The sequence below is a fragment of the Myxine glutinosa genome, chromosome 2 (genome assembly GCF_964187855.1).
Source record: "Myxine glutinosa chromosome 2, kmMyxGlut1.1, whole genome shotgun sequence".
NCBI lineage: Eukaryota > Metazoa > Chordata > Myxini > Myxiniformes > Myxinidae > Myxine > Myxine glutinosa.
Window position 1 is genome coordinate 91,175,455 of NC_136262.1, and position 16,413 is coordinate 91,191,867.

General features: G+C 43.8%; 1 protein-coding gene across 2 annotated transcripts in view; it reads left to right on the top strand.

Moving 5' to 3' along the window:
- Positions 1-16,413, top strand: part of VCP (valosin containing protein) — a 99,066-nt gene that overhangs the window by 70,371 nt on the left and 12,282 nt on the right. For both annotated transcript variants that reach the window (XM_068107770.2, XM_078771228.1), the window contains 2 exons: positions 2,357-2,479; positions 16,000-16,212. In XM_068107770.2, coding sequence (XP_067963871.1) covers positions 2,357-2,479; positions 16,000-16,212 — 336 coding nt within the window. The remainder of the gene's footprint in view (positions 1-2,356; positions 2,480-15,999; positions 16,213-16,413) is intronic.

Consider the following 16,413-nt stretch of genomic DNA (forward strand, 5'->3'; position numbering starts at 1 on the left):
TTCTAATCATTACCCCTTTCATTCCCCCAGATTTTAATTATTACCCCTCCAATTCCCCCAGATTTTAATGAATACCCCTCATTCCTCCAGATTTTAATGAATATCCCTCTCGTTCCCCCAGATTTTAATGAATACCCCTCATTCCCCCAGATTTTAAGCATTACCCCTTTTATTCCCCCAGATTCTAATCATTACCCCTTTCATTCCCCCAGATTCTAATCATTACCCCTTTCATTCCCCCAGATTCTAATCATTACCCCTTTCATTCCCCCAGATTTTAATTATTACCCCTCCAATTCCCCCAGATTTTAATGAATACCCCTCATTCCTCCAGATTTTAATGAATATCCCTCTCGTTCCCCCAGATTTTAATGAATACCCCTCATTCCCCCAGATTTTAAGCATTACCCCTTTTATTCCCCCAGATTCTAATCATTACCCCTTTCATTCCCCCAGATTTTAATGAATACCCCTCTCATTCCCCCAGATTCTAATCATTACCCCTCTCATTCCCCCAGATTCTAATCCTTACCCCTTTCATTTCCCCAGATTCTAATCATTCCCCCAGATTTTAATGAATACCTCTCTCATTCCCCCAGATTTTAATGAATACCCCTCTCATTCCCCCAGATTTTAATGAATACCCCTCTCATTCCCCCAGATTTTAATGAATACCCCTCTCATTCCCCCAGATTTTAATGAATACCCCTCTCATTCCCCCAGATTTTAATGAATACCCCTCTCATTCCCCCAGATTTTAATGAATACCCCTCTCATTCCCCCAGATTTTAATGAATACCCCTCTCATTCCCCCAGATTTTAATGAATACCCCTCTCATTCCCCCAGATTTTAATGAATACCCTTCTCATTCCCCCAGATTTTAATGAATACCCCTCTCATTCCCCCAGATTTTAATGAATACCCCTCTCATTCCCCCAGATTTTAATGAATACCCCTCTCATTCCCCCAGATTCTAATCATTACCCCTCTCATTCCCCCAGATTCTAATCCTTACCCCTTTCATTCCCCCAGATTCTAATCATTCCCCCAGATTTTAATGAATACCCCTCTCATTCCCCCAGATTTTAATGAATACCCCTCTCATTCCCCCAGATTTTAATGAATACCCCTCTCATTCCCCCAGATTTTAATGAATACCCCTCTCATTCCCCCAGATTCTAATCATTACCCCTCTCATTCCCCCAGATTCTAATCCTTACCCCTTTCATTCCCCCAGATTCTAATCATTCCCCCAGATTTTAATGAATACCCCTCTCATTCCCCCAGATTTTAATGAATACCCCTCTCATTCCCCCAGATTTTAATGAATACCCCTCTCATTCCCCCAGATTTTAATGAATACCCCTCTCATTCCCCCAGATTTTAATGAATACCCCTCTCATTCCCCCAGATTCTAATCATTACCCCTCTCATTCCCCCAGATTCTAATCCTTACCCCTTTCATTCCCCCAGATTCTAATCATTCCCCCAGATTTTAATGAATACCCCTCTCATTCCCCCAGATTTTAATGAATACCCCTCTCATTCCCCCAGATTTTAATGAATACCCCTCTCATTCCCCCAGATTTTAATGAATACCCCTCTCATTCCCCCAGATTCTAATCATTACCCCTCTCATTCCCCCAGATTCTAATCCTTACCCCTTTCATTCCCCCAGATTCTAATCATTCCCCCAGATTTTAATGAATACCCCTCTCATTCCCCCAGATTTTAATGAATACCCCTCTCATTCCCCCAGATTTTAATGAATACCCCTCTCATTCCCCCAGATTTTAATGAATACCCCTCTCATTCCCCCAGATTTTAATGAATACCCCTCTCATTCCCCCAGATTTTAATGAATACCCTTCTCATTCCCCCAGATTTTAATGAATACCCCTCTCATTCCCCCAGATTTTAATGAATACCCCTCTCATTCCCCCAGATTTTAATGAATACCCCTCTCATTCCCCCAGATTCTAATCATTACCCCTCTCATTCCCCCAGATTCTAATCCTTACCCCTTTCATTCCCCCAGATTCTAATCATTCCCCCAGATTTTAATGAATACCCCTCTCATTCCCCCAGATTTTAATGAATACCCCTCTCATTCCCCCAGATTTTAATCGATGCCTATCATTTCACTGGATAGTATGTTGCCTTTTCTTTTCTTTTTTTCAAACAAACATGTAGAAACCTTTTCTATTTTATTTTTTTAATTCTCACTTTTTATGTGTGCATGCTTGTCTTCAATGTGAATACAGAATCAGAGAGGCTGTTTATGATTGCTGAAGTTTAGCGTGGCATATGGACATGTTGAACCTGCAAGCTGTGCTTTTTATTTTTTCTCCATAGTGGGCATTAGGCCAGAGCAACCCATCTGCACTGCGAGAAACTGTGGTGGAAGTGCCGCAGGTCACATGGGATGACATTGGTGGCTTGGAGAATGTCAAGCGTGAACTGCAAGAGCTTGTGCAGGTGAGAATGTGGGAGGAAAAGGGAGGTATGGGGTGTGGGTGGTTGATTGAAGTGTGGTAAAGCTGGTCAGCTTGATGTCCTCTGAGTGACGGAGCCTCAGGCAAATGGTCCTCCGAGGATGATTTGAAGTTCCCTGCCACCTTCACACCAGCGTCTGTTCTTTGTAAGATGTGTGACTCCACACAGCTCTCTCCTTTTGACTTTTGCCAGTTTCACATGTGTACTGCTGCTCACCAAAAAGGGCATTGTTGGAGTGGAAGTGTGAAGTTTATCAGCATCAATGAATAGAAGATTAAGATAAACTAAAAATATCCTCCCAAAGGCTGTTGTGTATTTTTTTCTGAAGTGAGTACATAAAATCCTTTCATCTATAAAAAAAAAAAAAATTGCTCCTGTCCTTGCATTTTTATACATGGCTTTTACTGAAATCCTCAACTTAAATTGTGCGTTTCCTGAGCTGCTTGGGTAATTGGCAAGTTGCAATTCATTTTGTATGGCTTACCCTTTTTTTCTTTTGTCCTTATCTTTAAATGTCAGATTATAAATGTTGGCAGATGTTTTCAGAAAACCCAACATAAATTGTTTAAAAATACGTGTAAGCGAATACAAGACAGAAAACAAATTAACTAGACTGGCCACCTACGATTGGCCACTCGATAACTGCAGGCAGTTATGATCGGTGTCCAATCTGGCCCGTTTTGACACAACCCTGCTTTGATTGGATACGTGACCCATGACGTCCTCTTCTTCTGCTTAAATGTTGAAAAAAATATTCTGGCTTCCAGACCTTGAGACCAATCACGTTGAACTTTTAAACATATTCCCTTTAAACCCTGCACGACTAGATCATACTTGTAAAGTTTGACTTAATAGCTTTGGTGTTGTCAGAGAAATACTTATTTCTCTGTTTATTTTCCTTTGATCCAACATGGCTGCCAGACCATGTGACGTATGATTTATTTGAAAACACCCTGGTATCCCCAAGGCTTGGGTAACGTGTGTGAAGTTTCCACTCGACCTGACCAGCCATTCTGGAGGTCATTCTAAAGTTGAATTTTTAACTTTTTTAATGTTCAATCCAACACGGCTGCCAAACCACTTGACCTATAATGTCATTGATTTATATTCTCCTCTTGTATTGTTGCGAAGAAAACGCTCAATTTCAAACTGATCGGATACAGCATTGTACTTGTTGAATTATGACATCATAAAGGACATACCAATGACGTCATCATGGTTAACAAGACTTATTTCCCATGCAGAGTTCTCTACAATGAGCCATGTTTCAATATTTTCTATCGAGGGTTTTTGGAGATATAGAGGTCCAATGTTTTTTGTTTTTTCCAAAATGGTGCATGTGCCATGTGACCTATGATGTCATAATAATCAAAATATCTACATGAGTCGGTGCATAATATGGTGAAAATTTAGTGTCAATCGGACAAACTGTTGTTGAGAAAATTAATTTAAAAATAAAAACCCCCGCAAAAAGCCATACGAAGAGTAATAACAAACTAGAACGGCACTTTGTAGAGCACATACCTCTGCCAGGTTGAACGCTTTACGTTTTGTATCCCACTGACAGGTCGGATCTGGATTTGGTCCTGAATCAAAATCTGACTGGCTTGTTCTTGTCACCTACCCATCTTATCCAACACCAACGTCATCCACAACTTTTTGTTGTAAGCAGCATGGGCCGGTCGGTATCATGATCATGGATCATCGTACTGGTAATTAGCATAGGCCAGTATTGTGGATCGACGTACCAGTACTCAGCACAGGCCGGTATCGCTATCGCGGATCGCCATGCTGGTAGTCAAATCGGTACAGGCCAGTATCACTATCGTGGATCAGCGTACTGGTAATCAGCATAGGTCGGTATCACTATCGCAGATTGCTGCACTGGTAATCGGCACAATCCGGTATCACTATATCGGATTGCTGTAGCAGTAATTGGCACAGGCTAGTATCACGATCTCAGATTGCTCTACCGGTATTCAGAACAGGCCAGTATCGGTAATCGGCATGGGCTGTTATCGCTATTGCGGATCGCCATACTGGTAATTGGCACAGGCCGGTATCACTATAGCCGGACCGGTAATCGGCACAGGCCGGTATCGCTATAGCCATATTGGTAATCCGCACAGGTCGGTATCGTTATAGCCGTACCGGTAATCTGCACAGGCCGGTATTGCTATAGCCGTACCGGTAATCGGCACAAGCCGGTATCGCTATCGCTGTACCGGTAAGGGGCACTGGCCAGTATTGCTTTCGCCATACCGTTGGTCGGCACAGGCTGGTATCGCTAAAGCGGATTGCCGTACAGGTAATTGGCACAGGCTTTCTAAAACACACCTGAGTCATGTAAGATAACCTCCTAACCGATTAATACAATAACCTTCCGAGTCATGCAATTGCTTTAAAAACAGCTGTGAGGACAAACAAAAAACTCGATTGCTTGTATGGTGTTCGGGTGCTGAGGGTTAAAAGTTAAAACCTACTGTTCCTACTTCCTGGTACATCTTTACATCATACGTTCTATTGTTCCAGGTGCAGTCGAGTGAATCGAAGCTTTTAAAGTCATGTACGGTATTTAAGGGTTGGAAACACCTCCCTTCGATTTGTTCGTGATGTACCAATATTTTTGTGGATACATCGATTTATGTTTTTCATATCGATTTTTTTTTTCAGTATGCCGGCATGTTCAAATTTCCAATATCAGTACGTTTTATGACATGAAAATTATCCTGGTAAAACCAGTACCGTCTATCGATATATCACTGGACCCGAGTCACGCATTTATACAACTAGTGAGATACCCATGCTACGCACGGGTGGGAGGCAAGGGGCAAACAGGCAATGCAGATATGGCAAATGCTCGAGCATGAAACCAATAAATTCCACATTCCTGTAGCACCTTCAGTCGCACATCAGACATGGACAGCATGTTCGGGAAGGACTTCCATGAAAAACATACCCATTCGCAAACAAACGGGTATGTTCACGTATAGAAACATCGATCGTAGGTCAGGGGAATCTGCATATGGCGATCCGCGAAGTTCACGTTCAGAAAGTAGAAACCATCACGGCATGTCGTCATTCACTTGAACTCGATATCTCTTTTCATTCTAAACTACATAACTCCAATCATAAATTAATCACAAAATAGACTTTTAACAACATTGTTAATGTTTCCTTCATTGCAAAAACTATCAAGTCAACAGTTGAAAGGATTTTGAGCCGATAGGTGTGACGGCCTCGGCAAGGTCAATGGAGACAGCGATCTGTTAGCGTATACAACAACAACACAACAACATGCATTTTAAGGCCATTTTCCCTGCTAGAGCGGGGGTTAGCCTTGCGGTCCCCATGACAATCTTCTCCATTTTGCCCTATTTTCTGCATCTCTCCTTGTTAACCCCCTTGTCCGCATTTCTTCTTCCACCATCTTTAGCCAAGTCTTTCTCGGTCTTCCCCGTCCTCTACTTCCTTCTACATTCATTTCCATCACTCTTCTCAACCAGTCACTTTCATCCTTCCTCAACACATGACCAAACCATCTCAACCTGTTCCTCTTCACAGCATCAATCACAGGCTCCATTCCCATCATCTTTCGCAATTCATCATTTGTCTTCCTCTCTCTCAACGATACTCCGCACATCCACCGAACCATTCGCATTTCCACCCTTTCCAGCCTTCGTTGCTGCTCTACATTCATGACCCATGTCTCCCTCCCATAAATCATAACACTTCTCACACGCAGCATACACCTTTCCCTTAAGCTTCAACGACACTCCCCTCCTCATCAGCACGCAACTCAGTTCCTGAAACTTCTTCCATGCACATCTCACTCCAGCAACCGTTGCCGAGTCTGATCCACCTTCTCCATTCAGCATGTCTCCGAGGTAGCGAAATGTTTTCACACCTTCCAGCTTCACGCCGTCTCCAAGATCGAACTCAACATTTCCTCCATCTGCAGCTCCCTCTGTGCACACCTTACATTTGAATGTAGCTGCCACACTGGTTAATGACCCTCTCAGACCGCTACATTTTTGATGAACCCACTCAGCGCACAGCGCACATTGTACATTGAATGGAGTTCACTCCGACACCCTTCCTGCACACAGCACATGGCCACTTCCCAGTTCTTTCCACCTCACCACATGCTTTACCACTTGCCATCACCTTCGTCTTTCCTATATTCACCTTCAGACCTTTTGTCTCCAAACATTCCTTCCACTTGTTCATCTTTTCCTTCAGTCCATCCATACTTTCCGCAATCAACACCAGATCATCTGCATACAACAACTCCCACGGTAAACCCTCCTTTACGTTCTGGGCCAGCACCTCCATCACAGCTACAAATAGTCGTGGACTTCGTACCGACCCCTGATGCACTCCCACCTTCACCTCAAACTCACCACTGTTCCCGTCCTTCATCCTTACAGCTGTGCGCGCTCTTTTGTACATTGCCATCACTACTCTGATCAACCACCGTCTGGTCAAATCTGTTTCTGGTGTTTGTTCCCCCTCCATCCCCTCCCTCACCTCAAACGGCCACACAGCTGACTCCGCACGTGAAAAAGCTGAATGCCTCAACTCTGTGTTTGCCTCTAAATCTTGTGTCCAAAACCCATCCCTCTCTACTCACAGTACCCAGTCGTACCCAGCTGCTCCTGGATTCTGTGTCCTTTCCTCCTGACAAGGTGGAAAAGTTTCTGTCAACCCTCGACTCTGATTCTGCAACTGGACCTGACGGCATCAGCCCACGGGTCCTAAAATCCTGTTCTTCTGCTCTTTCACTCCCTCTCTATGTTCTCTTCACCCTCTCTTTTCCTGAAGGTCATCTGCCATCTGCTTGGAAATCTGCCAACATCACCGCTTTGCATAAAAAAGGTGCAAAAACAGATCCCAGCAACTACAGACCAATCAGCCTTCTCCCAATTATCAGCAAAGTCTTGGAATCCATCATTGCTTCAGATATGAAATCTTTCCTCTTCTCCAATGGCTTGATCTCTGATCATCAATTTGGTTTCAGACCTGGTCACTCTACTCTGGACATGCTGCTTCTGCTTTCTCAACAATGGATGGAGGTCCTCAATGCCAAACAGGAAATTGGAGCTGTCTCCCTTGACATATCACGTGCCTTCGATACGGTCTGGCACCCCGCTCTGCTCACCAAACCCTCCTCTTTTGGTATCCATGGAAATCTCCACGCATTGCTGGCGGACTTCCTCTCTAGTCGTAGTCAACGTGTGGCCCTGAATGGGTTTCTCTCATCTCCTCTTCCTGTTCAGGCTGCAGTTCCCCAAGGCAGTGTTCTGGGCCCTGTGCTTTTTCTGGTCTTCATCAATGATCTCTCTGACTCTCTTGAAAATCCTCTCTATCTCTTTGCTGATGACTCCACTCTCTGTCGCTCCATTCTTCATCCCTCAGATCGGCAGTCTGCAGCCTCCTCACTCTCTGCAGACCTGGAAAAAATCACAGACTGGGCAAACAAGTGGAACATGTCTTTCAATCCTGACAAATCTCACACTCTTACGATGTCTCTCCAAAAAGACCGACTGGACAACCCTCCCATCCACTTTCTGAATAATCCTCTCCAATAAGTTCTGTCACTCAAGCTTTTGGTTCTCACTATCTGCCATGATCTTTCCTGGGAAAACCACATTTCAAATCTGGCCTCCAAAGCCAGTCGCCGACTGGGCATCCTCCGTCGTGCGAAGTCCTTCCTTGGCACACCTGAGCTCCTCACCACATACAAGGCTTTCATCCGCAGCTCAATGGAATACTGCTCTCCCCTCTGGGCTGGTGCTCCTGCCTCACACCTAGCTCGTCTTCACGCTGTTGAAACCAAAGCATTCAGAATCGTTGGAATCTCCCGCGATGAAGCTAACTCCAAGGGCCTCTCACTCACTCACCGCAGGCAGGTTGGTGGTCTTTCCGTCTTCTACCGACTCCTCTCTGGCCTTGCCTCCCCAGCTCTCTCTGGGCTCTGTCCCGCAAATATTCCTACAGGTCGCACAAGATCTGCCTGCAACCCTCTTATGGTTAAACTGCCAAAATCAAGACTCTCTGCTCACCTTCACTCCTTCATTCCTCTTTTCTCCTGCCTCTGGAACAAACTCCCTCACTGTCTTCAATCCCACTCCACCCTCCAGGTCTTTAAAACAGCTGTTCACCACCATCTCTCATCTTCCCCCATCCAAAACCTTGATCTTTTCTACCCCCGCTAATTTCACCCCAATTACACTTTTTTGAAATACCAACTTCTGTCCTGGAAGTCCTTGGTGTCCTTGTCTATATTATAATAGCCGTAGATGATTCTGTCTGTCTGTCTGTCTATCTGTTGGGTGTCTGTCCGGGGTGTGGCTTACTCGGTTTGCAGAGTAGCTCCACCCATAGCTCCACCCATTCTGGGAGTGGCTATAAACAAATATCCACCATTTTATTAACTCGCATAGCTTTGAGTCCTGTTTTGTAGGCCCGTGGTGTCTTGCTCTCCCCCAGTTTTATTTCAAATCAAATTCGATAAATCATTTCATTTTTCACAGTCGCTAACATAGTTTTAGACTCGGTTGAAAAAAAAACGGGAAGAAAATCCGATGAAAGTTGCCGTTTATAGAACGAAATGAATTCTCAAAGGCCTGTAACTTCAAGGCCATTGAGTCTCTCTCACGCCTTTATCTCCAATCTAACTCACCATATGATTTCATTTTTATCGATGGTTTTACTTTTAGACTCGGTGTCAGCAATAATTGAGAACATTCCACACACGCGGGAAAATGCAGATATATTTTTTAAAATCGCGTCATGGTGTATCATACACCGCCCAACATGACACCGACGGCAATGTGTCGATATCTATTTTAAATTCGATATATCATTTCATTTTTCACAGTCGCTAACATAGTTTTAGACTCGGATGAAAAAAAACGAGAAGAAAATCCGATGAAAGTTGCCGTTTATAGAACGAAATGAATTCTCAAATGCCTGTAACTTCAAGGCCATTGAGTCTCTCTCACGCCTTTATCTCCAATCTAACTCACCATATGATTTCATTTTTATCGATGGTTTTAGAGTCGGTGTCAGCAATAATTGAGAACATTCCACACACGCGGGAAAATGCAGATATATTTTTTAAAATCGCGTCATGGTGTATCATACACCGCCTAACATGACACCGACGGCAACGTGTCGATACATATTAAAAATTCGATATATCATTTCATTTTTCACAGTCGCTAACATAGTTTTCGACTCGGTTGAAAAAAAACGGGAAGGAAATCCAATGAAAGTTGCCGTTTATAGAACGAAATGAATTCTCAAACGCCTGTAACTTCAACTTCAAGGCCATTGAGTCTCTCTCACGCCTTTATCTCCAATCTAACTCACCATATGATTTCATTTTTATCGATGGTTTTGGACTCGGTGTCAGCAATAATTGAGAACATTCCACACACGCGGGAAAATGCAGAGATATATTTTTAAAAATCGCGTCATGGTGTATCATACACCGCCCAACATGACACCGACGGCAACGTGTCGATATATATTAAAAATTCGCTTTTGCTTTTCCGTTAAGATATATTACTTTTTCGTTTGATGACAGTCGTCACAAAAACGTCAACAATGATGCCGACATATATTTCTTCGTTTTTATTTAATTCAACATTATTAGCCGGAAGTAAAATATGTTTCAGGAAATTACCGAGAGATATTTCTTCGTTTTTTAAAATTAGTTATGTGCGAATACACTTTAAATAGGTTTATTTGAAATCTTTAATTTTCCACAATATAATTTACTTGCCATTTATCATTTGATGATTACGAGACAAATTCCTCTTGAGGATCGTGACAATTCATGTGCTGCGTGGAAACTTCTATTTCCAAAATGAATGAGACGATCGATGAAGAACGCAGACTTGAACAGGATGCAGCAAGAAAACGAATGAGACGGGCGAACGAGTCCGTCGACGAACGTCAATGCAAACTTGCGGGGTCACCCGTGGGAATCCCACGGGCATGGATGTGTGTGACATTTCGACATATTGAGTTAGATGCTGCACATTCATTTTTACAAAATGGTTACTGGCAAGTCATCAGATCCAGAAATGGTGTAAAAACCACCGTTTAGAGGCCATTTTTCCCCGCAAAGCGGGGGTTGGCCTTTTCGGGCACCGTGGTAGTTGTTGTTTTTTTGTCCCCTTTTTGAAGCAATGTTTTACGGCCGGATGCCCTTCCTGACGCCAACCCTTTTTGCCGCCTTCAACGACAAACAGGGAATTACCAGTGAACTGGTACTCAATTAGCCGACCTCGGAAGGATGACAGGCTGAGTCAACCCCCCTGGCATTAATTCGGCGATCGACCGAGATTCGAACCCAGGATCCTATAAGCCGGCACCCTAGCCGCTAGCCCAACACCAGAAATGGTGTCATGAACACAATTTATTTACGCACAAGCACAAAAGCAAGACGGGCCGATTTCCGATTCCGACGGGCCGACGGGCGAGACGGGCCGATTTCCGATTCCGACGGGCCGATTTGGAGCAAGAAAAAGAACGAGACGGGAGAAAAAGGAGAGAAACGAGACGGGGAAAGCCGATTGGAGAGGCGAGTGAGGCGCGATTGGAGAGGAGTGTGAGGCGCGATTGGAGAGGAGTGTGAGGCACGATTGGAGAGGAGTGTGAGGCGTGATTGGAGAGGAGTGTGAGGCACGATTGGAGAGGAGTGATTGGAGGGGAGTGTGAGGCACGATTGGAGAGGAGTGTGAGGCACGATTGGAGAGGAGTGTGAAGCGCGATTGGAGAGGAGTGTGAGGCGCGATTGGAGAGGAGTGTGAGGCGCGATTGGAGAGGCGTGTGAAGGATTGGAGAGGAGAGGAGTGTGAGGGATTGGAGAGGTGAGGGATTGGAAAGGAGAGGGATGTGAGGGTTTGGAGAGGAGAGGAGTGCTAGGTGGAGAGAGGAGAGTGTCAGGTGGAGACAGGAGAGTGTCAGGTGGAGACAGGAGAGTGTCAGGTGGAGAGGAGTGAGGGGTCACATATTATGTGAAATAAATAAATTGTGTTCATCACACCATTTCTGGATCTGATGCCTTGCCAGTAACCATTTTGTAAAAATGAATGTGCAGCATATAACTCAATATGTCGAAATGTCACACACATCCATGCCCGTGGGATTCCCACGGGTGACCCCGCTAGTGTTTTATACTTCTCCAACCCCCCCCCCCCCCCTTCCCACGCCTCCTCCCCCCAAGCCATCTCCCTGCTCTCCAATGTTGTGTGCTCTCAAGTGTTTGTGTGCTTCCCCTTCTCTCCCCATCTTGTCTTCCGCTCCCTCTTTTTATATATTTTGTTTGTCTGCTTGATTTGTTTGTGAAGTAAATGTCAGCTCTTTCACGAGCCTTGATTCAGTATCCCCCCAAAAAAAACAAAAAAACATTCCTCCACTTCTAACTTCCTCAATGCCCATGTCAATACTTCGCGTGGAACCCTATCGAATGCTTTCTCCAGATCAACAAACCCAAGAAAACTTTTTCCCCTTCTCCATGTACTTCTCCTGCAACTGCCTCACAATAAAGAGCGCGTCTGTCGTTCGTCTTCCTGGCATAAATCCAAACTGCATTTCGTCGATCTTCACCTTCTTCCTTATCCTCCTCCAACACCCTTTCCAATACCTTCATTCCATGCTCCAATAACTTTATCGCTCGGTACGAGCCACCCTCCAGAGGGTCACCTTTCCCCTTGTATAGAGGGACGAGGGTACTCCGTTCCCAATCCACTGGAATGCGGCCTTCTTTCACCACCAGATTACAGATCTGTCGTTCTCTTCACACCCCCAACTTCCTGCTGCCTTCAACATATCTCCCACAACTCCCGTCGGCCCCTCCCGCTTTTCTACTCTTCATTGCTTTTATCGCTTCCTCAACTTCCTTCTCAGTTATCTTCTCTGCCGGTCCTAAAACTGGGTTACTCTCTATGTTGCCATCCCATCCATTCTCTGTATTCAACAGCATTTCCATATATCTTTTCCATCTTCCTTTAATTCCATCTGGGTCCACAATGATTTGTCCCACTTCATCCTTCAAGCAACTCACCCCCATCACATCACACCTCTCTTTCGCTATCTGCTTTGCAATCCTGAATACCGCTCTCTGACCCTCTTCCGAATCCAAGCGTTCTCCGAATATTTTCCTACATGCCTCCTGCGCCTTTGCTACCTCTTTCTTTGCAGCCTTCTTGGCTGCCTTATAACTTACATGCTCTGCTTTTTCTGCTCCCGTACCCTTCGCCTTCTGTCACTCCTTGAACTTCTTCCTCCTCTCGTCGATCCTCTTTCCAACTTCATCATCCCACCACCATGTTTCCGAGTGCCTCGGTGGTCCTTTTGTCCATCCACATACCTCACCAACGGCGTCCAACAGACTATCTTTCATTGATATCCAACCACGTTCAAGCTCAACCACATCATCCTCTACCCTACTCAGCCTCTCTTTTAATGCCTCCCTTACTGTCACCTCTTTCAACCTCCACACCTTCATTCTCGGTTGGTACTTCACCCGCCGAGCTCTCCTCGCACCTTTCACCCTTATGTCGCAGACAACCAAGTGGTGCTGTGAAACAGCCTCCTCCCCCGGGACCACCTTTGTGTCCTGGAGGTGCCCCTTATCTCGCCTACGCACCATCAGGTAGTCAACGGTTGTCGTTATTGTTGTGGCCTTGAGTGGCCCAGCCAGAGCCCTGACTTGAGCCCAATCGAAAATCTCTGGAGAGACCTGAAAATGGCTGTCCACTGACGGTCCCCATCCAACCTGACAGAGCTTGAGAGGATCTGCAGAGAGGAATGGCAGATAATCCCCAAATCCAGGTGTGCAAAGCTCGTCGCGTCATACCCAAGAAGACTCGAGGCTGTAATCGCTGCCAAAGGTGCTTCAACTAGGTCCTGAGCTGAGGGTCTGAATACTTATGTCAATGTTATATTTCAGTTTTTTCTTTTCAATAAATTTGCAAAACTTTCTAAAATCCTGTTTTATCTTTTTCATTATGGGGTATTGAGTGTAGATTGATGAGGGAAAAAATGAATTTAAACGATTTCAGCATAAGGCTGCACCATAACAAAATGTGAAAAAAGTGAAGGGGTCTGAATACTTTCTGAATGCACTGTATCTAAGTCCAGCTCAAAACTATGTACTAGTTTTGCTCCCACTACCTCTCCAAAGAGACCATTCCATGCATTAACTATCTTCATGAAAGACCCTTGCATTACTAGCTTCCCAAATCTCTTCTTTTTTGTAAGGCTGTAGCCCCTGGTCTTTTCATTGTCCATTCTGCCTAAAAACTTTTTCGCATTTTTTCTCTCTATATTATTGTTGAACATCAGGCCTGGCAAGCCGGTTCGTGAAGACTTAGGCCAAGCACTCACTCCCTGGCCGATCTCACAAGAAAGTTTGGATAATGGTGCCGTTAAAGAAAAAGGTTTTCTATATTCATTTTCTTAAACATATCTACCATATCATCTTGAAATCGTCACCTTTCTAATTAGGCTGGGGGCCCATCAAGCAAAATGTGGCTACAATGATTATTTTCGTGACACAAAAACAATAGATGACTTGAACAATACTTTTTGGATAGCTGAATAGGTAACATATCCCAAACCAGTTATTCCCACGTCAAGATATTGGGCATTTTGGTGTGCTGCACACAAGGTGAGTGACTGGGGCCAAAAGAAAGAACTTTTTTGGCTTTTGGCCCATTTTCATAATATTATACTAAAGCCTGTACGCATACACTTGACATTACTCCTGCCTATAGAACCCTGCATTACTTGATATGTCATCGGAAGTTTGTAGTTATCAAAGCTCATTCGCTGCACCTCTACACTTTATGAAACTTGGTAAATTTGTCGGCAAAAACGTGATTTGAGCGGTATTAGAATGACAGTAGCTGCTATATTCATTATTTTCATTAGTCTTACGCATTATAAAGCATGAAATATGAGTAGTTATTGAACAGCTGCCTTTATTTCCTGGGTTCATGAAACTTTAGAACTTTATTTCAAACTTTTCTGTACTTGTTTCTTTTGCAGCCCATCTATCTTCAAGAGTAATCAGCATTCCAGTTTGCAGACACAAAAAATATGAACTACATAAATCATTGTCGAAGTCGATCTATCTATACAAACATTTCAGACCAATCAAAGTGCATAGATCTCACGTAATCGCAATCCGAATGCGTTCGGTGGCAAACTCGGTGAAATTTTAAAGTCTGTGTTACCTGGACACCTTTTTATGCAGAACGCCAACGTTTTAACACCCAATTCCTTTTCTTTAGAGAGTGAAAATAATTGGTTAACAGGGGAAGTTGCAATATCAAGTTTCGGATGTGCTACGCGTTGTACGTAATACGACTTAAATGTGTTGTGATTGAGATTTAGAAGGATTTTGCCTACTGGCATTGAAATTCCTGGAAAACATGACTGCATCTCTCCTAAATTTGTGATCTATACGAAGATCAAGTGGCACAATCAGATTGCATTCACAATGTACTTTGGTGGCTTCTGGCCCCAGAGCTTTATCTTGTCTTAGCTTTCCTAGTTGCTTCTTAACTTCCTCCACTCTTACCTGGAACTCTTGAAAACCCTCCGTCCACCCTGTAGATGGATTCTCTCAGCTGTTGGTAAATCCCATGACTGTTCTTGTGTGAATGTTAAAGCAGCAAAACCAATTAGTAAGCCTGACATCTCACTTTCATCATTAACCTATTTCCCTGTGCTATTCCTCAATGGGCCCACACTAGTCTTAATTGGTTCTTTACCTCTTATGTACAGTATTTAAATAATGCCTTAGGTTTAATATTTTTAGCCATACCCTTCTAATTCTCCTTTCACTTGCCTTGTTATTTTCTTAAGTAGCTCTGTTTACTCTTGTATTGATACGAGTCTGACTCCAGTTCCAGTACGTTCTTCTGTTTATCCTTAACAGCACTCCTTACCTCTCTCCTCAACCACCCTGGCCCCTTTCTGCCCCTATATGTACTGCTCATTGGAATATATTTGCTCTGTACAATGCACCTTTGTCACTTGAAGGTTGGAAATGGGAATACTTTATATTTATATACACATGTACCTTTGTCATGTTTGATTTGCTGACCAACATTTATCCACTCGTACCTTTTCAAAACCAGCTTGTAAAGGTATACCTTGCTCGAGCCTAATCCTCGTGAAACTGCTGCATATGTGTCTGCTCTGGCGTTGGTTTGTGACACTTGCTTTAACTTGCAGCACTTGACTGTCTTTATGAACACCTTGCTCATTTCTCGACTAGAAATTAATTGTTAAAATAACCTTGCATTCTACCATGTTTCAACGTTTGTAATTGGCAATGTCATTTTCTTCTTGCTTTTTCAGTATTGTAACCCTTATCCATTTTGCAGTCCTTTCCTTGTTTATCTCAGGGTAATGCTGTATAAGCTATGCTAAGTTAAATATGTGATGGTATTTGTTAAACTTCTATGTGGCAGTACCCTGTGGAGCATCCTGAGAAGTTCCTGAAGTTTGGAATGACTCCATCAAAAGGAGTTCTGTTCTACGGGCCCCCTGGCTGTGGTAAAACATTGCTTGCGAAGGCCATCGCCAACGAGTGCCAGGCCAACTTCATCTCAATCAAAGGCCCAGAACTTCTCACCATGTGGTTTGGGGAGTCTGAGGCGAATGTTCGTGACGTGTTTGATAAGGTAAGATAACATTATACTGTATTTCTTCCTCTAACACCATCATGAAACACCCCTACTTCCTCTTAGTCATGCTGCACATTTTTAGACAAATAATCCTGCAAGACAGGTTACCCCACGTGACGAGTAGATTACATCTCCATGTTTTCAGAAACAAACCAGTCTGATTGTTCGAGTGGAGATTCTGCAACCCCTCTAATTTTC